Source organism: Somniosus microcephalus, chromosome 18 (genome assembly GCF_052327205.1).
Source record: "Somniosus microcephalus isolate GS21.2 chromosome 18, FLI_Smic_1.0, whole genome shotgun sequence".
NCBI lineage: Eukaryota > Metazoa > Chordata > Chondrichthyes > Squaliformes > Somniosidae > Somniosus > Somniosus microcephalus.
Genome location: NC_141004.1, coordinates 73078972 through 73101186, shown reverse-complemented (window position 1 = coordinate 73101186; position 22215 = coordinate 73078972). Strand labels below are relative to the sequence as shown.

The 22215-nt window shown below is 45.5% G+C and overlaps 1 protein-coding gene across 1 annotated transcript in view; it reads right to left on the bottom strand.

Moving 5' to 3' along the window:
• Positions 1-22215, bottom strand: part of shisa4 (shisa family member 4) — a 157018-nt gene that overhangs the window by 104660 nt on the left and 30143 nt on the right. The window contains exon 2 of the mRNA XM_086011803.1: positions 15868-16045. Within this exon, the coding sequence (XP_085867929.1) occupies positions 15868-16045 (178 nt within the window). The remainder of the gene's footprint in view (positions 1-15867; positions 16046-22215) is intronic.

Here is a 22215-nt window from a genome sequence, read left to right as displayed (position 1 = left end):
GAGGGTGTGTAACAGAGAGTGTGTTATAACAGAGCCTTATACTGAGGGTGTGTAACAGAGAGAGTGTTATAACAGAGCCTTATACTGAGGGTGTGCAACAGAGAGAGTGTTATAACAGAGCCTTATACTGAGGGTGTGTAACAGAGAGAGTGTTATAACAGAGCCTTATACTGAGGGTGTGTAACAGAGAGTGTGTTATAACAGAGCCTTATACTGAGGGTGTGTAACAGAGAGAGTGTTATAACAGAGCCTTATACTGAGGGTGTGTAACAGAGAGAGTGTTATAACTGGGAGCCTTATACTGAGGGTGAGTAACAGAGAGATGTTATAACAGAGCCTTATACTGAGGGTGTGTAACAGAGAGAGTGTTATAACAGAGCCTTATCCTGAGGGTGTGTAACAGAGAGAGTGTTATAACTGAGAGCCTTATACTGAGGGTGAGTAACAGAGAGATGTTATAACAGAGCCTTATACTGAGGGTGTGTAACAGAGAGTGTGTTATAACAGAGCCTTATACTGAGGGTGTGTAACAGAGAGAGTGTTATAACTGGGAGCCTTATACTGAGGGTGAGTAACAGAGAGATGTTATAACAGAGCCTTATACTGATGGTGTGCAACAGAGAGAGTGTTATAACAGAGCCTTATACTGAGGGTGTGCAACAGAGAGAGTGTTATAACAGAGCCTTATCCTGAGGGTGTGTAACAGAGAGAGTGTTATAACTGAGAGCCTTATACTGAGGGTGAGTAACAGAGAGATGTTATAACAGAGCCTTATACTGAGGGTGTGTAACAGAGAGTGTGTTATAACAGAGCCTTATACTGAGGGTGTGTAACAGAGAGAGTGTTATAACTGGGAGCCTTATACTGAGGGTGAGTAACAGAGAGATGTTATAACAGAGCCTTATACTGATGGTGTGTAACAGAGAGAGTGTTATAACAGAGCCTTATACTGAGGGTGTGCAACAGAGAGAGTGTTATAACAGAGCCTTATACTGAGGGTGTGTAACAGAGAGAGTGTTATAACTGGGAGCCTTATCCTGAGGGTGTGCAACAGAGAGAGTGTTATAACAGAGCCTTATACTGAGGGTGTGTAACAGAGAGAGTGTTATAACAGAGCCTTATACTGAGGGTGTGTAACAGAGAGAGTGTTATAACAGAGCCTTATACTGAGGGTGTGCAACAGAGAGAGTGTTATAACAGAGCCTTATACTGAGGGTGTGTAACAGAGAGAGTGTTATAACTGAGAGCCTTATACTGAGGGTGTGTAACAGAGAGAGTGTTATAACAGAGCTTTATACTGAGGGTGTGTAACAGAGAGAGTGTTATAACTGGGAGCCTTATACTGAGGGTGTGTAACAGAGAGAGCGTTATAACTGGGAGCCTTATACTGAGGGTGTGTAACAGAGAGAGTGTTATAACTGGGAGCCTTATACTGAGGGTGTGCAACAGAGAGAGTGTTATAACAGAGCCTTCTACTGAGGGTGTGTAACAGAGAGTGTTATAACAGAGCCTTATACTGAGGGTGTGTAACAGAGAGAGTGTTATAACTGGGAGCCTTATACTGAGGGTGTGCAACAGAGAGAGTGTTATAACTGGGAGCCTTATACTGAGGGTGTGCAACAGAGAGAGTGTTATAACAGAGCCTTATACTGAGGGTGTGTAACAGAGAGATGTTATAACAGAGCCTTATACTGAGGGTGTGTAACAGAGAGATGTTATAACAGAGCCTTATACTGAGGGTGTGTAACAGAGAGAGTGTTATAACAGAGCCTTATACTGAGGGTGTGTAACAGAGAGAGTGTTATAACAGAGCCTTATACTGAGGGTGTGTAACAGAGAGAGTGTTATAACAGAGCCTTATACTGAGGGTGTGTAACAGAGAGAGTGTTATAACAGAGCCTTATACTGAGGGTGTGTAACAGAGAGAGTGTTACAACAGAGCCTTATACTGAGGGTGTGTAACAGAGAGAGTGTTATAACAGAGCCTTATACTGAGGGTGTGCAACAGAGAGAGTGTTATAACAGAGCCTTATACTGAGGGTGTGTAACAGAGAGAGTGTTATAACAGAGCCTTATACTGAGGGTGTGTAACAGAGAGTGTGTTATAACAGAGCCTTATACTGAGGGTGTGTAACAGAGAGAGTGTTATAACAGAGCCTTATACTGAGGGTGTGTAACAGAGAGAGTGTTATAACTGGGAGCCTTATACTGAGGGTGAGTAACAGAGAGATGTTATAACAGAGCCTTATACTGAGGGTGTGTAACAGAGAGAGTGTTATAACAGAGCCTTATCCTGAGGGTGTGTAACAGAGAGAGTGTTATAACTGAGAGCCTTATACTGAGGGTGAGTAACAGAGAGATGTTATAACAGAGCCTTATACTGAGGGTGTGTAACAGAGAGTGTGTTATAACAGAGCCTTATACTGAGGGTGTGTAACAGAGAGAGTGTTATAACTGGGAGCCTTATACTGAGGGTGAGTAACAGAGAGATGTTATAACAGAGCCTTATACTGATGGTGTGCAACAGAGAGAGTGTTATAACAGAGCCTTATACTGAGGGTGTGCAACAGAGAGAGTGTTATAACAGAGCCTTATCCTGAGGGTGTGTAACAGAGAGAGTGTTATAACTGAGAGCCTTATACTGAGGGTGAGTAACAGAGAGATGTTATAACAGAGCCTTATACTGAGGGTGTGTAACAGAGAGTGTGTTATAACAGAGCCTTATACTGAGGGTGTGTAACAGAGAGAGTGTTATAACTGGGAGCCTTATACTGAGGGTGAGTAACAGAGAGATGTTATAACAGAGCCTTATACTGATGGTGTGTAACAGAGAGAGTGTTATAACAGAGCCTTATACTGAGGGTGTGCAACAGAGAGAGTGTTATAACAGAGCCTTATACTGAGGGTGTGTAACAGAGAGAGTGTTATAACTGGGAGCCTTATCCTGAGGGTGTGCAACAGAGAGAGTGTTATAACAGAGCCTTATACTGAGGGTGTGTAACAGAGAGAGTGTTATAACAGAGCCTTATACTGAGGGTGTGTAACAGAGAGAGTGTTATAACAGAGCCTTATACTGAGGGTGTGCAACAGAGAGAGTGTTATAACAGAGCCTTATACTGAGGGTGTGTAACAGAGAGAGTGTTATAACTGAGAGCCTTATACTGAGGGTGTGTAACAGAGAGAGTGTTATAACAGAGCTTTATACTGAGGGTGTGTAACAGAGAGAGTGTTATAACTGGGAGCCTTATACTGAGGGTGTGTAACAGAGAGAGCGTTATAACTGGGAGCCTTATACTGAGGGTGTGTAACAGAGAGAGTGTTATAACTGGGAGCCTTATACTGAGGGTGTGCAACAGAGAGAGTGTTATAACAGAGCCTTCTACTGAGGGTGTGTAACAGAGAGTGTTATAACAGAGCCTTATACTGAGGGTGTGTAACAGAGAGAGTGTTATAACTGGGAGCCTTATACTGAGGGTGTGCAACAGAGAGAGTGTTATAACTGGGAGCCTTATACTGAGGGTGTGCAACAGAGAGAGTGTTATAACAGAGCCTTATACTGAGGGTGTGTAACAGAGAGATGTTATAACAGAGCCTTATACTGAGGGTGTGTAACAGAGAGATGTTATAACAGAGCCTTATACTGAGGGTGTGTAACAGAGAGAGTGTTATAACAGAGCCTTATACTGAGGGTGTGTAACAGAGAGAGTGTTATAACAGAGCCTTATACTGAGGGTGTGTAACAGAGAGAGTGTTATAACAGAGCCTTATACTGAGGGTGTGTAACAGAGAGAGTGTTATAACAGAGCCTTATACTGAGGGTGTGTAACAGAGAGAGTGTTACAACAGAGCCTTATACTGAGGGTGTGTAACAGAGAGAGTGTTATAACAGAGCCTTATACTGAGGGTGAGTAACAGAGAGATGTTATAACAGAGCCTTATACTGAGGGTGTGTAACAGAGAGAGTGTTATAACAGAGCCTTATACTGAGGGTGTGTAACAGAGAGATGTTATAACAGAGCCTTATACTGAGGGTGTGTAACAGAGAGATGTTATAACAGAGCCTTATACTGAGGGTGTGTAACAGAGAGAGTGTTATAACTGGGAGCCTTATACTGAGGGTGTGCAACAGAGAGAGTGTTATAACAGAGCCTTGTACTGAGGGTGTGTAACAGAGAGTTATAACAGAGCCTTATACTGAGGGTGTGCAACAGAGAGTGTTATAACAGAGCCTTATGCTGAGGGTGTGTAACAGAGAGTTATAACAGAGCCTTATACTGAGGGTGTGCAACAGAGAGAGTGTTATAACAGAGCCTTATACTGAGGGTGTGTAACAGAGAGTTATAACAGAGCCTTATACTGAGGGTGTGTAACAGAGAGATGTTATAACTGGGAGCCTTATACTGAGGGCGAGTAACAGAGATGTTATAACAGAGCCTTATACTGAGGGTGTGTAACAGAGAGTGTGTTATAACAGAGCCTTATACTGAGGGTGTGTAACAGAGAGAGTGTTATAACAGAGCCTTATACTGAGGGTGTGTAACAGAGAGAGTGTTATAACAGAGCCTTATACTGAGGGTGTGCAACAGAGAGAGTGTTATAACAGAGCCTTATACTGAGGGTGTGTAACAGAGAGAGTGTTATAACTGGGAGCCTTATACTGAGGGTGAGTAACAGAGAGATGTTATAACAGAGCCTTATACTGAGGGTGTGTAACAGAGAGAGTGTTATAACAGAGCCTTATCCTGAGGGTGTGTAACAGAGAGAGTGTTATAACTGAGAGCCTTATACTGAGGGTGAGTAACAGAGAGATGTTATAACAGAGCCTTATACTGAGGGTGAGTAACAGAGAGTGTGTTATAACAGAGCCTTATACTGAGGGTGTGTAACAGAGAGAGTGTTATAACTGGGAGCCTTATACTGAGGGTGTGTAACAGAGAGATGTTATAACAGAGCCTTATACTGAGGGTGTGTAACAGAGAGATGTTATAACAGAGCCTTATACTGAGGGTGTGTAACAGAGAGAGTGTTATAACTGAGAGCCTTATACTGAGGGTGAGTAACAGAGAGATGTTATAACAGAGCCTTATACTGAGGGTGTGTAACAGAGAGTGTGTTATAACAGAGCCTTATACTGAGGGTGTGTAACAGAGAGAGTGTTATAACTGGGAGCCTTATACTGAGGGTGTGTAACAGAGAGAGTGTTATAACAGAGCCTTATACTGAGGGTGTGTAACAGAGAGAGTGTTATAACAGAGCCTTATACTGAGGGTGTGTAACAGAGAGAGTGTTATAACTGGGAGCCTTATACTGAGGGTGAGTAACAGAGAGATGTTATAACAGAGCCTTATACTGAGGGTGTGTAACAGAGAGTGTGTTATAACAGAGCCTTATACTGAGGGTGTGTAACAGAGAGATGTTATAACAGAGCCTTATACTGAGGGTGTGTAACAGAGAGATGTTATAACAGAGCCTTATACTGAGGGTGTGTAACAGAGAGATGTTATAACAGAGCCTTATACTGAGGGTGAGTAACAGAGAGATGTTATAACAGAGCCTTATCCTGAGGGTGTGTAACAGAGAGTGTTATAACAGAGCCTTATACTGAGGGTGTGTAACAGAGAGAGTGTTATAACTGGGAGCCTTTTCCTGAGGGTGTGTAACAGAGAGATGTTATAACAGAGCCTTATACTGAGGGTGTGTAACAGAGAGATGTTATAACAGAGCCTTATACTGAGGGTGTGTAACAGAGAGAGTGTTATAACAGAGCCTTATACTGAGGGTGTGTAACAGAGAGTGTGTTATAACAGAGCCTTATACTGAGGGTGTGTAACAGAGAGAATGTTATAACAGAGCCTTATACTGAGGGTGTGTAACAGAGAGTGTGTTATAACTGGGAGCCTTATACTGAGGGTGTGTAACAGAGAGAGTGTTATAACTGGGAGCCTTATACTGAGGGTGTGTAACAGAGAGATGTTATAACAGAGCCTTATACTGAGGGTGTGTAACAGAGAGATGTTATAACAGAGCCTTATACTGAGGGTGTGTAACAGAGAGATGTTATAACAGAGCCTTATACTGAGGGTGTGTAACAGAGAGAGTGTTATAACTGGGAGCCTTATACTGAGGGTGTGTAACAGAGAGATGTTATAACAGAGCCTTATACTGAGGGTGTGTAACAGAGAGATGTTATAACAGAGCCTTATACTGGGGTTGCTGCTCTTAAGGAGGCAGCAACTAGTGCCTTGATATGCCCTTCAGAGGATGCTAAGAGAGACACTGAGGGAAGCTGTAGGCTTATCTCAGAGGGAGTCAAGCCTGGGACAGCGGCAGGAGAGTAGGAAGGTCGAGGAGCGCTGAAGGGTTGGGGTAGGGATTTGGTAGGGCTGAGTACCCGAGAGTGGAGAAATGAGAGGCATGATGACAGGAGAGATGGGTCTAGGATAGGTGAAGAGAAAAGGGGAGAGAAAAGTGGAAATAGAAGTGACGGGCTTGGGTCTGGAGCAGCGACCAAAACGTGCACGCAAATGGACACAGGGAAACTCAAGTTACATAGGCCTGGTTACTAGCAAGATTCACAGCAATGGAGATCCCGAGGGAGGTGCCAGCCCAGGAGCTATCTTGAAAAACCGATTCCTGTAAAGAAGACAGCATAAAGCACCTTGGCAGTTGAAGCTCAAGGGGATGAATATGCTCTTTCAGTACTTAGCGCCTCGACAGCACTGCTAACTGACCCCTTGCTAGAAAACGCAGTCTTCGAATATTGCTGCACTCCTGATGCATATCTGATGATGTTCTGAGAGTGCACTGGGGTGAAGCACCAACAGCTCTTGAAGGGCTGCCAGTCACCCTTAAAGCTGCCCTGCTACTGAAAAAGAAATAGCTCCAGCAACTGAACGAAGGAAAACTGCAGCGTTAAAGATGCTGCTTTGAAGGTCCTGGTACAGGAGGTCCTCCACAGAAGAACATAAGAATTAGGAGCAGGAGTAGGCCATACGGCCCTTCGAGACTTCTCCGCCATTCAATAAGATCATGGCTGATCTTCGACCTCAACTCCACTTTCTCGCCCAACCCCCATATCCCTTGATTCCCCTAGAGTCCAAAAATCTATCTATCTCAGCCGTGAATATACGCAATGGTTCAGCATTCACGGCCCTCAGGGGCAGAGAATTCCAAAGATTCACAACCCTCTGAGTGAAGAAATTCCTCCTCATCTTGGCCGACCCCTTATCCTGAGACTATGCCGACTAGTTCTAGACTCTCTAGCCAAGGGGCACAACCTTTCAGCATCTACCCTGTCAGTCCCCCTCAGAATCTTATATGTTTCAATGAGATCACCTCTCATTCTTCTAAACTCCAGGGTGTATCGGCCCAATCTACACAATCTCTCCTCATAGGAGAACCCTCTCATCCCAGGGATCAATCGAGTGAACCTTTGTTGCACTGCCTCTAAGGCAAGTATATCCTTCCTCAGATAAGGAGACCAAAACTCCAGATGTGGTCTCAACAAAGCCCTGTACAATTGTAGTAAGACTTCCTTACTCTTGTACTGCAACCCCCTTGCAATAAAGGCCAACATGCCATTAGCCTTCCTAATTGCTTGCTGTACCTGCAGGCTAACTTCCTGCTTTTCCTGTACGAGGACACCTAAATCTCTCTGAACATCAACATTTAATAGTTTCTCACCATTAAAAATAGATTCTGTTTTTCTATTCTTCCTACCAAAGTGAATAACCTGACATTTCCCCACATTATACTCCATCTATCACTCACTTAACCTCTCTATATCCCTTTGCCGGCTCTTTGTGTCCTCCTCACAGCTTACTTTCCCACCTAGCTATGTATCGTCAGCAACCTTGGATACTTTGGATTTACTAGAATGGTTCCAGGAATGAAGGACTTCAATTATGTGGAGAGACTGGAGAAGCTGGGGTTGTTCCCCTTAGAACAGCTTACTTTCCCACCTAGAAGGGAGGGCTGTAGGAGGTCCTCCAGAGAAGGGAGGGCTGTCGGAGGTCCTCCAGAGAAGGGAGGGCTGTAGGAGGTCCTCCAGAGAAGGGAGGGCTGTAGGAGGTCCTCCACAGAAGGGAGGGCTGTAGGAGGTCCTCCACAGAAGGGAGGGCTGTATGAGGTCCTCCACAGAAGGGAGGGCTGTAGGAGGTCCTCCACAGAAGGGAGGGCTGTAGGAGGTCCTCCACAGAAGGGAGGGCTGTAGAAGGTCCTCCACAGAAGGGAGGGCTGTAGGAGGTCCTCCACAGAGGGGAGGGCTGTCGGAGGTCCTCCACAGAAGGGAGGGCTGTCGGAGGTCCTCCACAGAAGGGAGGGCTGTAGGAGGTCCTCCAGAGAAGGGAGGGATGTAGGAGGTCCTCCAGAGAAGGGAGGGCTGTAGGAGGTCCTCCACAGAAGGGAGGGCTGTCGGAGGTCCTCCAGAGAAGGGAGGGCTGTCGGAGGTCCTCCACAGAAGGGAGGGCTGTCGGAAGTCCTCCACAGAAGGGAGGGCTGTAGGAGGTCCTCCACAGAAGGGAGGGCTGTAGGAGGTCCTCCACAGAAGGGAGGGCTGTAGGAGGTCCTCCACAGAAGGGAGGGCTGTCGGAGGTCCTCCAGAGAAGGGAGGGCTGTAGGAGGTCCTCCACAGAAGGGAGGGCTGTAGGAGGTCCTCCACAGAAGGGAGGTGAACCTGTACCTAAAGACCGGGGGGCTGATGCTGTACATCTAAGACCTTTGATTCCCAATGAGGAGAGGCCATGGCCCTGCAAATTCTGAGGCTGGAGAACACAAAGGAAGCGAGTGGGAGGGAGGTAGGAGCCCTCCCTCAAGCTCATGGCTAGTACATTCTTTGCTTTTTATTCTTCATTTTCCTACTTATTCACTCCCCCCATACAGACATACAGTGAGACGCTGCAGCATACCACACTACATTAACTTGCCACATAAGCTGTTTCAAGGGGTCTCTTTGCTGCCAGCATTCACAGGCACACACACCCCAGGAGGAGCTGTTGGTGAGTGGATGAATCATTGAGCATGAGGAGGGAGGAGCAAGAGCTGTGGCATTGGAGGAGCCTGTGGGCCAGCTCAAGGGCTCCTTCAGCTCCTGAGCCCAGGAATTCAGACCTCACAAGGCCTGCCTAGAAATAGAACTTAATGGCTCAACGTAAACAGCTCATGTAGTGTGCCAGGAATCCTGCAGTTTGGGAGCATCTAGGTAAAGAAAGTGCTTGCATTTATAGGGTACCTCATCACATCCTCAGCTCATCACATCAGGGTCGGCCTTACAGCTGGGCAACCATCCAGGGCGCCGTGGTCAGGGGGGGTGGCGTAGTCAAGAGAGTCTGACATTAACGAAGACGGTAACCTCTGCAAAGAACTTGGCTATCTCCAAAGTCTGCTTCCAATGGCCTGTAGTGATCCAAATGGGATCCTGGGCTTCATAAACAGAGGCATAGAGTACAAAAGCAAGGAAGTTATGTTGAACCTTTATACAATAAAACACTGGTTTGGCCTCAATTGGAATATTGGGTCCAATTCTGGGCACTGCACTTTAGGAAGGATGTGAAGGCTTTAGAGATGTGCAGAAAAGATTTACGAGAATGGTTCCAAGGATGTGGGACTTCAGTTACATGGATAGACTAGAGAAGCTGGGATTGTTCTCCTTCGAGCAGAGAAGGTTGAGAGGAAATTTGACAGACGTGCTCAAAATCATGATGGGTCTAGACAGAGTAGTTAGAGAGAAACTGTTCCCATTGGTGGAAGGGTCGAGAACCAGAGGACACAAATTTAAGGTGACTGGCAAAAAAAACCAAGACGACATGAGGAAAAACTTTTTTATGCAGCGAATGGTTAGGATTTGGAATGCACTGGCTAAAAGGGTGGTGGAGGCAGATTCAATCATGGCTTTCAAAAGGGAATTGGATAAGTACCTGAAGGAAAAAAAAAAATACAGGGCTACAAGGAAAGGGCGGGGGAGTGGGACTAGCTGAAGTGCTCTTGCAGAGAGCCGGTACGGGCTCGACGGGCCGAATGGCCTCCTTCTGTGCTGTAACTATTCTATGATTCTAAAAGCAAACTTCAAGTTTCAAGAGCAAGTCCCCAAACACACAGATAGCAGTCAGGATCCTGTTAACCATGCCCATATCAGTGGCAATAGATTGCACTCAGGATCCTGTTAACCATGCCCGTATCGGTGGCGATGGATAGCACTCAGGATCCTGTTAACCATGCCCATATCGCTGCCAATGGATAGCACTCAGGATCCTGTTAACCATGCCCATATCGCTGCCAATGGATAGCACTCAGGATCCTGTTAACCATGCCCATATCGCTGCCAATGGATAGCACTCAGGATCCTGTTAACCATGCCCATATCGCTGCCAATGGATAGCACTCAGGATCCTGTTAACCATGCCCATATCGCTGCCAATGGATAGCACTCAGGATCCTGTTAACCATGCCCATATCGCTGCCAATGGATAGCACTCAGGATCCTGTTAACCATGCCCATATCGCTGCCAATGGATAGCACTCAGGATCCTGTTAACCATGCCCATATCGCTGCCAATGGATAGCACTCAGGATCCTGTTAACCATGCCCATATCGCTGCCAATGGATAGCACTCAGGATCCTGTTAACCATACCCATATCGATGGCGATGTCAGGATCCTATTAACTATGCCCGTATTGGTGGCGAGGGATAGCAGTCAGGATCCTGTTAACCATGCCCATATCGGTGGCGATGGATAGCACTCAGGATCCTGTTAACCATGCCCATATCGGTGGTGAGCAGTGAACGAAGCTTCTCGAAGTTGAAGCTCATAAAAACATACTTGCGATCGACCATGGGAGACGACAGACTATCTTCACTGGGCATCCCGTCTATTGAGAATGATGTGGCTCAAAATATCTTGAACAAAGTTTTTTTATTTGTTAATGTTATTTAATTTAATGTTTAATTTATTTGTTCATTTTTTATGACTTATATCATTTAAATTATAAAAAACTTTTGAGATTACAGCTTTATTTCTGAAACTTTCGCTAATACTACTACATACTTAAACTCAAAGAAAAGGTGCCATTTTGCCTAAGGCCAGCCCTGCATTCCATAGTCCTTCACAGCGAATGAATTACATGGGGGGCTAAATTCAGTTGATTTGCGCCTCCCGTTAGCGCACTAAGAGGGCGCAAATCAACTAGCGCCTGGGCGCGGCGCCACTAACGCCTCCCGCGAAATTCAGCGATGACATCAGCGCCGTGCGCAGCACCCCGGCTGTAATATTGGGTGGCGCCCCCGACTTACTGCCAGACGCTATGTCCGCCGGGGTCAGGGGGATCTACCTGCGGCCAGGGCAGCGCTAGTTAAAAGGGAGGTGGCGGGCGGCCATTCCTGTTGCTGCCAGCACCTGCTCCCGTTGCTGTCCCTGGCCCCAGTGAAGCCCCCCCGTGGGGTGCCAGCTGCTCTCCGTGAGCCCGGCACTCCTCTTGAGCGCCGGGCTCATTTGCTGGCACCCCCGATTCCTGGTGGCCCAGCTGGGTGCCGGGACACACTGCGCCAGGCCCCTCCCCTTTAATAAGGGGAGGGGCCTGCAGTACCGCGGTGCGACGTGCCGCAGCGTCCCAAGAGGGACACAGGGCGCTTCCAGTAGTGCCACTCCTCCCTCTCGGGGTGCTACCTGGGAAAATCAGCCGTGGGGGCGCTAACTTTTTCGGGGTGCTAAGATTAACGCCCAGGCAAAGGTAACGCCCCAAAGGGGGCGCTACTCAATCTTTACCCCATGATGTTTTAAGTGTTGTTACTGTTGTTATGCAGGCAACACTGCAGCCAATATGCACACAGCAAGATCCCACAATCAGCAAATTAGATGAATGGCCAGTTAATCTGTGCTAGAGGACAGGGCCCCCTCCATTATAGGAGCTGGCACAGATAAGAGGGCGACGTCACATCCATACCATTCAGCCCTCCCGCTCAATGACTTAGAAGTATCAAACAGCATACAAGACCAGAGAAACCATGATCAAATTGAATGACAGAACAGGCTCCAGGAGCTGAATGGCCTACACCTGTTTTTATGTACCTATGGTCCAGGCAGCAATACCTATGGTACCCGCAGTCACATGGGCCATCTGCTGACCCAGCGCAAGGAGGTACTGACCACCTCCATTCTTAGAGAGTAACACTCATCAACCATACACCTCACCCCCTCCTCCCACTGAGAAACACTTAAAGGAGCACATGGTTAGGAATTAGAAACACACAGCACATACAATGGGGTACATCAGAGCAGTGTACAGCTGCTCCACACACTGTAAGGGTTAATAACATTTGGATTAACTGGTACTCTAATGTGTTGTGATGGGGGGAGAATAAGGTAGCTGCAGAGTGATGCTGTGATACTCGTGGGTCCTGCTGTAAGGCTCAGGCCAATGGCGGGAGGGGGGGTCCCATTTTTGGCTAGGGTATTGGGCATATGTGCAGATAACTGTTTTGCATTGCATGGTACAGGTCTAGTAAGCCAACCTCGGGACTCCTACCGTGAATGGTTGGCTGCACAGACATCTCTTGTGGATGGATACTCTTCTGTGTCTGGTTGAGACCAATGTTCCCCCTAAGGTGTGCGGCCAGGCAATGATGAGGTCCCACGCAGGCCGCTCACCAGCTCTTGCCACTGGAAGATACCGCGCATGCGCGGCCACTAAATTTAAAGGGACCACACACGAAAATAAAAATGAGAGAACATTGGTTGACACTGCCTCTTCTACTGCTCCATGGTAATGTAAACTTGTCCAGGCGCAGCAGGCTACAATAACTGCAAATACCTCAGCTGGACTGTACTGGAAGACTCCCCTAGATGGTCAAGGCATCTGAACCTTAGCTTTAACATCTGGATGGTCTGCTCCATCTGGGTGGCTGCATCTCTCTTCGGGTCTTGTCTGTGTGGTCTTAAAGGAGTCAGAAACCACAGCTCCAGTGAACAGCCATCTATCCAGTCTCCCGTCCTTAAAATAATGGTGCAACCATTGATTTCTATAAAATAAAAGAATTGTGGCAGCTACCAGGAAGCAGGCACTCATTTGCATGATTCCGTACCCACGGTCCTAGGGAGCTTTTAAAATTAATTCTTGGCATGTGGGCATCAATGGCAAGGCCAGCATTTATTGCCCATCCCTAGTTTCCCTGAGAAGGTGGTGGTGGACCTTCTTCTTGAATCACTGCAGTCCGTGTGGTGAAGGTACTCCCACAGTGTTGTTAGGTAGGGAGTTTCAGGATTTTGGCCCAGCGACGATGAAGGAATGGCGATATAGTTCCAAGTCAGGATGGTGTGTGACCTGAAGGGGAAGTGGCTTTGGGGTTAGGGCCCATATTGCCACGTGTGCCTTCAATAATGCCCTGCACTTTGAGGAATGCAGGCAGAGAGTTAAAGTGCAGGGCTCTTTAGTAAAGTAATGAAATCCTTGGCCTGGGAAAGCACTGCATCTGTCACCTGCATGATACAGCTGGGCACTGATTGGCACATGTGACAGACATCGCCTTTGGTGCTTGGAAAGAAACAGTGGCAAAAACAACTGAGGGTGGCATTCAGTTGGACTAGCCCACAGTGCCATACTGGTTAAGTGCCCCACTCCAGAGGCTTGAGCCTGTAATCCAGGCTGACACTCCTAGTGCAGTACTGAGGGTGCGTTGCATTGTCGGAGGGGGCCATCTTTCGGGTGAGACATTAAACTGAGGCCCCGCCTGCCTTCTCGGGTGGATGGAGAAGATCCCACGGCACTATTTTGAAGAAGAGCAGAAGTGTTCTCTCCCGTGTCCTGGCCAATATTTATCCCTCAACCAACATTACTACAACAGATTACTTCATCATTATCCCATTAATGTTTGTGGGAGCTTGCTGTGCGCAAATCAGCTTCCGCATTCCCTACATTACAACAGTGACTACACTTCAAAAGTACTTCATTAGCTGTAGAGCTTTGGGGCAGCCTGAGGTATTGAAAGGCGCTATAGAAATGCAAGTCTTTTTTTTCTACTGCAGATGTGTTCTGACTGGCTCTCGAGTTGAACTGTAACATACTATACAGAATAGACTGTGTGCATTAAAAACCAGGAAGAAAAAAATGAACTTTCAATGCATGCATTCTTTGTGCATGGAGTGATTCATCCCCCTTCTCGTGGCACCAAACCTTGACGTGGGGGAAAGGCTTGTGTATGCTCCTGTGACCATGAGAGCTACACTGGCGGGAGTATAATTCCTGGTAGGACCACTCAAGCCAGATAGGTGGAAAGGTAGGAGTCAAACTAAAGGTGGTGCACCGCCCTCCTGGTCCAGCTAATGATCTGTCCGTGTAAAGATGCCTTTCGTCCATACTTAAGAAAAGACATACTTGCGCTCGAGTCAGTACAAAGAAGGTTCACTCGGTTAATCCCGGGGATGAGGGGGTGGTCATATGAGCAGAGGTTGAGTAGATTGGGACTCTACTCATTGGAGTTCAGAAGAATGAGAGGCGATTTTATTGAAACATATAAGATTGTGAAGGGGTTGGATCGGGTGGATGCGGTGAGGATGTTCCCAATGATGGGTGAAACTAGAACTAGGGGGCATAATCTTAGAATAAGGGGCTGCTCTTTCAAAACTGAGATGAGGAGAAACTTCTTCACTCAGAGGGTGGTAGGTTTGTGGAATTTGCTGCCCCAGAAAGCTGTGGAAGCTACATCATTAAATAAATTTAAAACAGAAATAGATAGTTTCCTAGAAGTAAAGGGTAAAGGGAATTAAGGGTTACGGGGAGCGGGCAGGAATTTGGACATGAGTCTAGGTTCGGAATGGTCGTGGCCCTGTGGGTAGTGGAGCGGGCCCAGGGGCCGTGTAGCCTGGTTCTGCTCCTACTTCTTGTGTTCTAATTCTGTTAGATTTCAGGAGATGGTTTTATTGCTGTTCCTGGCTGGGGTGGAGATCGCCTTTACAGAAGGTAAGTACTGTAGAAAATATAGGGACAGAGTGATCTCCTGGACGAGTTTCGATCGCCTAGATGGGACGGAGAGGAATTTCCCAGATTTTTTCTCCCAAATTGGCCATTGATTTTTTTTAAATCTAGTTTTTCGCCTCTCCCGGGAGATCACATGGGTTCGGGTGGGACGGAGAGTGATAGTATATTTGAGGTTAGGATCAGATCAGCCATGATCTTATTGAATGGTGGAGCAGGCTCGAGGGTCTGATTGGCCTACTCCTGCTCCTATTTCTTATGTTCTTAAACAACCCAGAGACAAGACCAGTCTGTTAGACTGGCAAATATAAACATGGACTGTGTGGAACAGCGACCTGCTGGATATGAGGGGAGATGGCACTCCGATCGGAGCCCGATATCCTGCTCTGGAAGAATGGGGTGGCGCACGTACCACTATGCACAGGAGACTTGAACTAATTCATCCCGTGTGTTCCATATCAGACAGGGGGCCTCCTGAAAGAAGGCCACGTCAACCCATTACTTCTTCAGACAGGAATTTGTTTTTCTTTGTAGAAAGATTAATACCCACGATGTTGAAAAGGACAATTGGGCCAGAGAAGGAGATCTGCAAGCAGTGTGACAGGAGACCTCCTCTCTGCCTCATACCCCCAGATTCCCAGCTCTGAACACCAGAAATAACTCAAATATCGGCGATGGAGTCTAGCTGCTGCCAGCCTGCAGTGTGACTCCTAAAGTCACATAGGCCTCCCCAAACTGTATTCCCTCCAACACAGGCATCAATATTTGTAAAGCATTACATAAAAACAAGAGCCAGAATACGCCATAGCTTTCTTCCAGCCATCTGCCCTAACCTACTTCTGAACTTTACGGTTATGCACCCACTCTGTATAACTGGGAACGCGGAGACCACATAGACTGACCTGAGGTGCAGGGGCGTACAATACTTCTGTTGTTTTTCAGTGATGAGCTCCATTGGGTTCAGGCAGCAATACCGGTATGTGCAGTTTCCACAGCAGAAATGTAAAAATGAGCAGTCAAAGCCAGGGTGCCAATTTCCCTGTTTATTCGTGTACCACAAACAGTCATTGTCTGCAGACACTGTGTGAGAAAACAGAAGACAAAACAGAGAAATAGAAAGGGAAAAGGATCAAATATTTCATCAATCTTCATAACAGACAAAATCCAGGAATAGGCTTGAGGGTAACATAACGTCTGAAAAAACACAGCTTTCTTTAAGGGAAAGAGTTCATTTTTGTAAGAGTGATATTAAATATCTCTTGACTTTCAGAAAGTATTTAATAAGGTCCATCACAGACAAATTGTGACTAAAGCACAACTCGTGGGATCCAAGAAGAACAACTAGATAATAGAATATAGGATAATAATCGCCAGAATACTGCAGGTGTAACTGGGCAGCATTGGCCAGGTAGGTGCAGGTGGTCCCGATGTTTAGGATACATTAATGATCTTGGTGAAGTTATTGCAAGTGGAATGTTTCAGCCAGTGAATGAGAAAAAGCTGCAAAGGAAAGGACAGTCCAAGAAGTCTGCTATCATTCAAAGGCTTTTACAAAAACACATGCCCAGACAGCTGAATGATGATTGCCATTTATTTAGAAACCGTATTGCATATTACAGTAATCTAAAAATGAGCAAGGTGTTCAGATAATGATATCTATCTACTTACCTATTCTTAAAAATCTTGTCTATGGCACGTTCCTCATATCCACGACTTTGTAACACTTTCCATGTCGACATTTATAATTGGAAAACTGTATGTAAACAATTGCCTGTCATGGTTTGTTGATGAACCAATCAAATCACTCAAAATACTTGTGAGAAAAAATCTTCGTCATTTTTCCCTTAGTAACTGAAATTTCTTCTGTCCAAAAGAAAGTTTTTAAAATGTATCTTTCACAATAGTATGATTCATTTTATGCAGGAATATCTTTGTGTTTTTAATGCTTTTATTAAAGGTTTTACTTCAAGGCCTAGCACAGCCTGTCCCAGAAGTGTGACCCTCAAATGGATATTTACTACCTTCCAACAGCTGGAACATTTCTACTGTATGTACAAAGTATTTACTACAGAGAAACAGGTCATTCAGCCCAACTGATCCATGCCAGTGTTGATGCTCCACATGAGCCTCCTCCCACCCTTCATCTAACTCTATCAGCATAACCTCCTATTCCTTTCTCCCTCATGTGATTATCTAGCTTCCCCTTAAATGCATCTGTGCTAATCGCCTCAACTGCTCCCTGTGGTAGCGAGTTCCACATTCTAACCACTCTCTGAGTAAAGAAGTTTCTCCTGAATTCCCTATTCAATTTATTAGTGACTATCTTATATTTATGGCCCCGAGTTCGGGTCTCCCCCGCAAGTGGAAACATCTTCTCTACGTCAACCCTATCAAACTCTTTCATAATCTTGACGACCTCTATCAATCACCCCTCAGTATTCTCTTGTCTAGAGAAAAGAACCACATCCTGTTCAATATTTCCTGGTAGGTATAACCTCTCAGTTCTGGTATTATTCTAGTAAATAGTAAGTTGTACAGTGTGCACCATTTTCCAGCATGTAATCTGTGCATCAACAAGATTTGAAGGGTGTGTCTCTGGATACTGGGAGGGTTTGAGAGTTCCTTTGATTATTCCAAAAGACTTTAAAAGAAACTATTTGAATTTTCAAAGCTTTATTTCAGGCATGTGATTTAACACATGCTGATTTCTATTATAAATGACTCATTAGTAATAGCTCTGATTGTGGTTTTTTTGTTAACAGGTAGAGGAAAAAAAAGAGATGGTTTATTGATTTTTTTTTAGCCAATTACCTCCATTTTGGTTATATAAGTGTTTAAAAAAACTCTTTAGAACCATTTTGGAGGCTTAAGGAACTTTCTATGTTTAAATATTTAGTAATTGTATCAATAATGAACTTTTGAGCATTTTATGAGGTCATTGTTGGTTATGAAAACTTACATTTTTTAACCACTGTTATAAGCCAGCAAACTCGCCAATAGTGCCCTAGAGCAGTGGTTCCCAGACTGGGGTCCAAAGACCCCCCCCCCCCCCCCCAAAAGAGGTCGTTCCTGGGGTTCTGCAAAATCTTGACCAATTATTCGTTGGAGAAGATCTCTGAAAAATTGCAGACTATAAAAATGAACCAATGAGGAACGGAAAGGAAGGGCGAGTCGCAAGTCTCCTGCTGGCTTAGGGTGGTCTGTTGGAAGGTTTTTAATTTGTTGTGCGAACTTTTCCCGAACCAGTTGCATAAGAACAAAAGAATTAGGAACAGGAGTAGGCCATATGGCCCATCGAGTCTGCTCCGCCATTCGATAAGATCATGGCTGATCTTCGACCTCAACTCCACTTTCCCGCCCGATTTCCATGTCCCTTGATTCACCCTAGAGTCCAAAAGTCTTTCTATTTCAGCCTTGAATATACTCAGCAATTCAGCACCCACAGCCCTTTGGGGCAAAAAATTAAAACGATTCACAATCTTCCGAGTGAAGAAATTCCTCATCTCAGTCTTAAATGGTCAATCCCTTATCCTGAGACTATGCCCCCTGGTTCTAGACTCTCAAGCCAAGGGAAACAACCTCTCAGCATCTACCCTGTCAATCCCATCAGAATCTTATATGTTTCAATGAGATCACCTCTCATTCTTCTAAACTCCAGAGAGTACAGGCCCATTCTACACAATCTCTCCTCATAGGACAGCCCTCTCATCCCAGGAATCAATCTAGTGAACCTTCGTTGCACCGCCTCTAAAGCAAGTATATCCTTCCTCAGATAAGGAGACCAAAACTATACACAGTACTCCAGGTGTGGTCTCACCAAGGCCCTGTACAATTGTAGCAAGACTTCCTTACTCTTATACTCCAACCCCCTTGCAATAAAGGCCAACATGCCATTTGCCTTCCTAATTGCTTGCTGTACTTGCATGCTAACTCTCTGGGGTCGATTTTCCTGGAGCCGTCAGGCGGGGTTTCAGGCGTGTGGGGGGGGGGGGGGGAGGGGAAATCCTGATTTCGGGGGTCCCGACACCATCCCGCCCAAAACCCACCTCCACATAAGTTTCAGGGGAGGCGGGTACCCGCCCCGCACTGGGACCCGCCAACCCGAGGCGGGAAGGGATTAGTGCCAATTAACTGCCTGTTAACAGGTAGTTTTTAGCCTAATCCCTATTTTGAGGGGTGTCGTGTGGGATTCCCGACGGCTCCAAACCACGCCAGGTTAGAGCAGTCGGGCCGTCGGGTTGAAGGACTTGGAGGGGTCGCGATGTCGGTGTTCAGGTGAGTGATGGGTGCATGAGTGCAAAGGTAAGTGTGTTTGGTCTGTGTAAAGTGTTTAAAGAAGTTTAAATTACCTGTACTTACCTTAACAGCCTTTCTTCCTCTAGATTTCGGGAGTCCATCACTCAGCCGGCACTGAAAGCAAAATGGCTGCGATCTGTCAAAAGTGACAGCCTTCAGCTTTCATTGCCGGTGAGAGTTCTAACTGAGTCTGTGTAGAAGGACTCAGGTTAGAAGTCAGACTGTCAGTGTTTGACAGCTTCAAACAGCTGGGAAACACTGATATTTCATCTGCCAAGACCTCTTGACAGATGAAATTTCAGTCTGTGACGTCACCTGTTGCCGGGTGGCCCTTAATTGGCCTGCTGAGCCCGCTGAGCGGGCTCAACAAGGTCAATCAAGGGAAAATCGCGTGGATTGGCCGAACGTCGATGTAGGTGGGACTAAAACCCGAAAGTTGTAGTCCCGCCTCCTTCCAGACAGCTTTATGAAAATCTACCCCTCTGTTTCCTGTACTAGGACACCTAAATCTCTCTGAACACCAACATTTAATAGTCTCTCACCATTTTAAAAATATTATGTTTTTCTATTTGTCCAACCAAAGTGAATAATCTCACATTTCCACAAATTATACTCCATCTGCCACCTTATTGTCCAATTTTTTAACCTGTCTACATCCCTTTTCAGGTTTTGTGTCCTCCTCACAGCTTACTTTCCCACCTAGCTTTGTATCGTCAGAAAACTTGGATGCATTACTCTCGGCCCCTTTATCTAAGTCATTAAATATAAATTGTAAATCATTAAATATAAATTGTAAACAGCTGAGGCCCAAGGACTTATCCTTGCGGCACCTCACTAGTTATAGCCTGCCAACTGGAAAATGACCTGTTTATCCCTACTCTCTGTTTTCTGTCTGTTAACCAATCCTCTATCCATGCTAACATATTACCCCCAACCCCATGAGCCCTTACCTTGCATAACAACCTTTTGTGTGGCACATTATCGAATGCCTTTTGGAAATCCAAATATACTACATCCACTGGTTCCCCTTTATCTACCCTACTAGTTGCTTGGGATAATCTTGGATCATTGTCAGCGAGTTGAAATTGCTGCTGGGCCGGAGCAAGCCGAAATCCCATTACTGCGGCAGCACTGATTTATATGCCAGAAAGTTTATGAAAAGTTGCACGGTGGAGGGAGTGGGGCTGTTGGAGGCCCGGGGCCTGTCAGGTTGCCCGGCTGTTGCTTTTTGAGGGGAAGGGTAGAGGAGAGTTTGGGTTTGGGCTGGAGACAGCAGGGTGCGGACAGGCCGAGAGCTGGAAATGCAAGGACTTGTTCCTGACCCGCTGGGAACGCCCTGACCGCAAAAAGAACAAGTTTGTTTGGTGTGGATGTCAGCGGACGGGTGAGAAGCAGACCATCCCAATCACTCAAGCAGCTGTATGTTTTGGGAGGGTTTTTTTTGGCTCGAGTTCTTTTCAATTTCACTTCTTTAGCACTGAATTAAAATTGAGGCTTTTGCTAATTTCAAAATATTTTTTTTTTTTTTTTTTTTTAAAAGGTTTGTAATTAAAATTTGTAGATCAGCAGTAGTTTTTAGGAAGGTACTTAAAATGAATGTCACAATTAGGAAAGTGAACAGCAAGCACAGCTTTAAATAAATTGTCAAAGATCACACCCAGGATAGATAGATTCTACAGTGAGAGGCAGGCATTGATATCTGTAAGTAAATACTTGTTTTCTTAAAAGCATTATTAAAACACTTTTTACAGGCAGCACTTTGATATTATAAGTATTATATGTTATAATTTAGATGGGGGATCCATGATTACTAATCAATTTAAAAAGGGGTCCTTCAACCAAAAAAAGTTTGAGAACCACTGGGCTAGAGGGCAAACTTTCCATTTTCCCAATTCTGGCACAGACTAGGAGCTCATCTTAAAACACTGCGCACCTTCCAGCCTGTGATTACATAGAAATTACAGTACAGAAACAGGCCATACAGCCCAACAGGTCTATGCCGGTGTTTATGCTCCACACCAGCCTCCGCCCACCCTACTTCATCTCACCCTAACAGCATAACCTTCTATTCCTTTCCTCCTCATGTGTTTATCCAGCTTCCCCTTAAAGGCATCTGTGCTGTTCGCCTCAACCACTCCCTGTGGCAGCAAGTTCCACATTCTCACCGCTCTCTGGGTAAAGAAGTTTCTCCTGAATTCTCTATTGGATTTATTAGTGACTATCTTATATTTATGGCCCCTAGTTCTGGTCTCCCCCACAAGTGGAAACATCTTCTCTAGGTCTACCCTATCGAACCCCTTCATAACTTTAAATACCTCTCTATTGGGTCACCTCTCAGCGTTCTCTTTTCTAGAGAAAAGAGCCCCATCCTGTTCAATATTTCCTGATAGTTATAACTTCACAGTTCTGGTATCATCTTGTAAATCTGTATTGCACCTTCTTCAGTGTCTCTATATCCTTTTTATAATATGGAGACCAAAACTATGCACAGTAATCTAAATGTGGTCTAACCAGGGTTCTATACAAGTTTAACATAACCTCTCTGCTTTTCAATTCGATCCCACTCCCCTGCAAAGCTTTCCTTTTCAAGTATATATCCAATTCCCTTTTGAAAGTTTCTATTGAATCTGCTTCCATCACCCTGTCAGGTAGTGCATTCTAGATCATAACAACTCGCTGTGTAAAAAAATTCCTCCTCATCTCCCCTCTGGTTCTCTTGCCAATTATCTTCAATCTGTGTCCTCTGGTTGTCAGCCCTCCTGTCGGTGGAAACAGTTTCTCCCTATCTACTCGATTGAAACCCCTCCTCATTTTAATACCTCTATCAAATCTCCCCTTAACCTTCCCTGTTCTAAGGAGAACATCCCTGTATCAAACACCGACATAGACCAATAGCAAAATACTGCGGATGCTGGAAATCTGAAATAACAGAAAACGTATTTTAACGGGGCGGC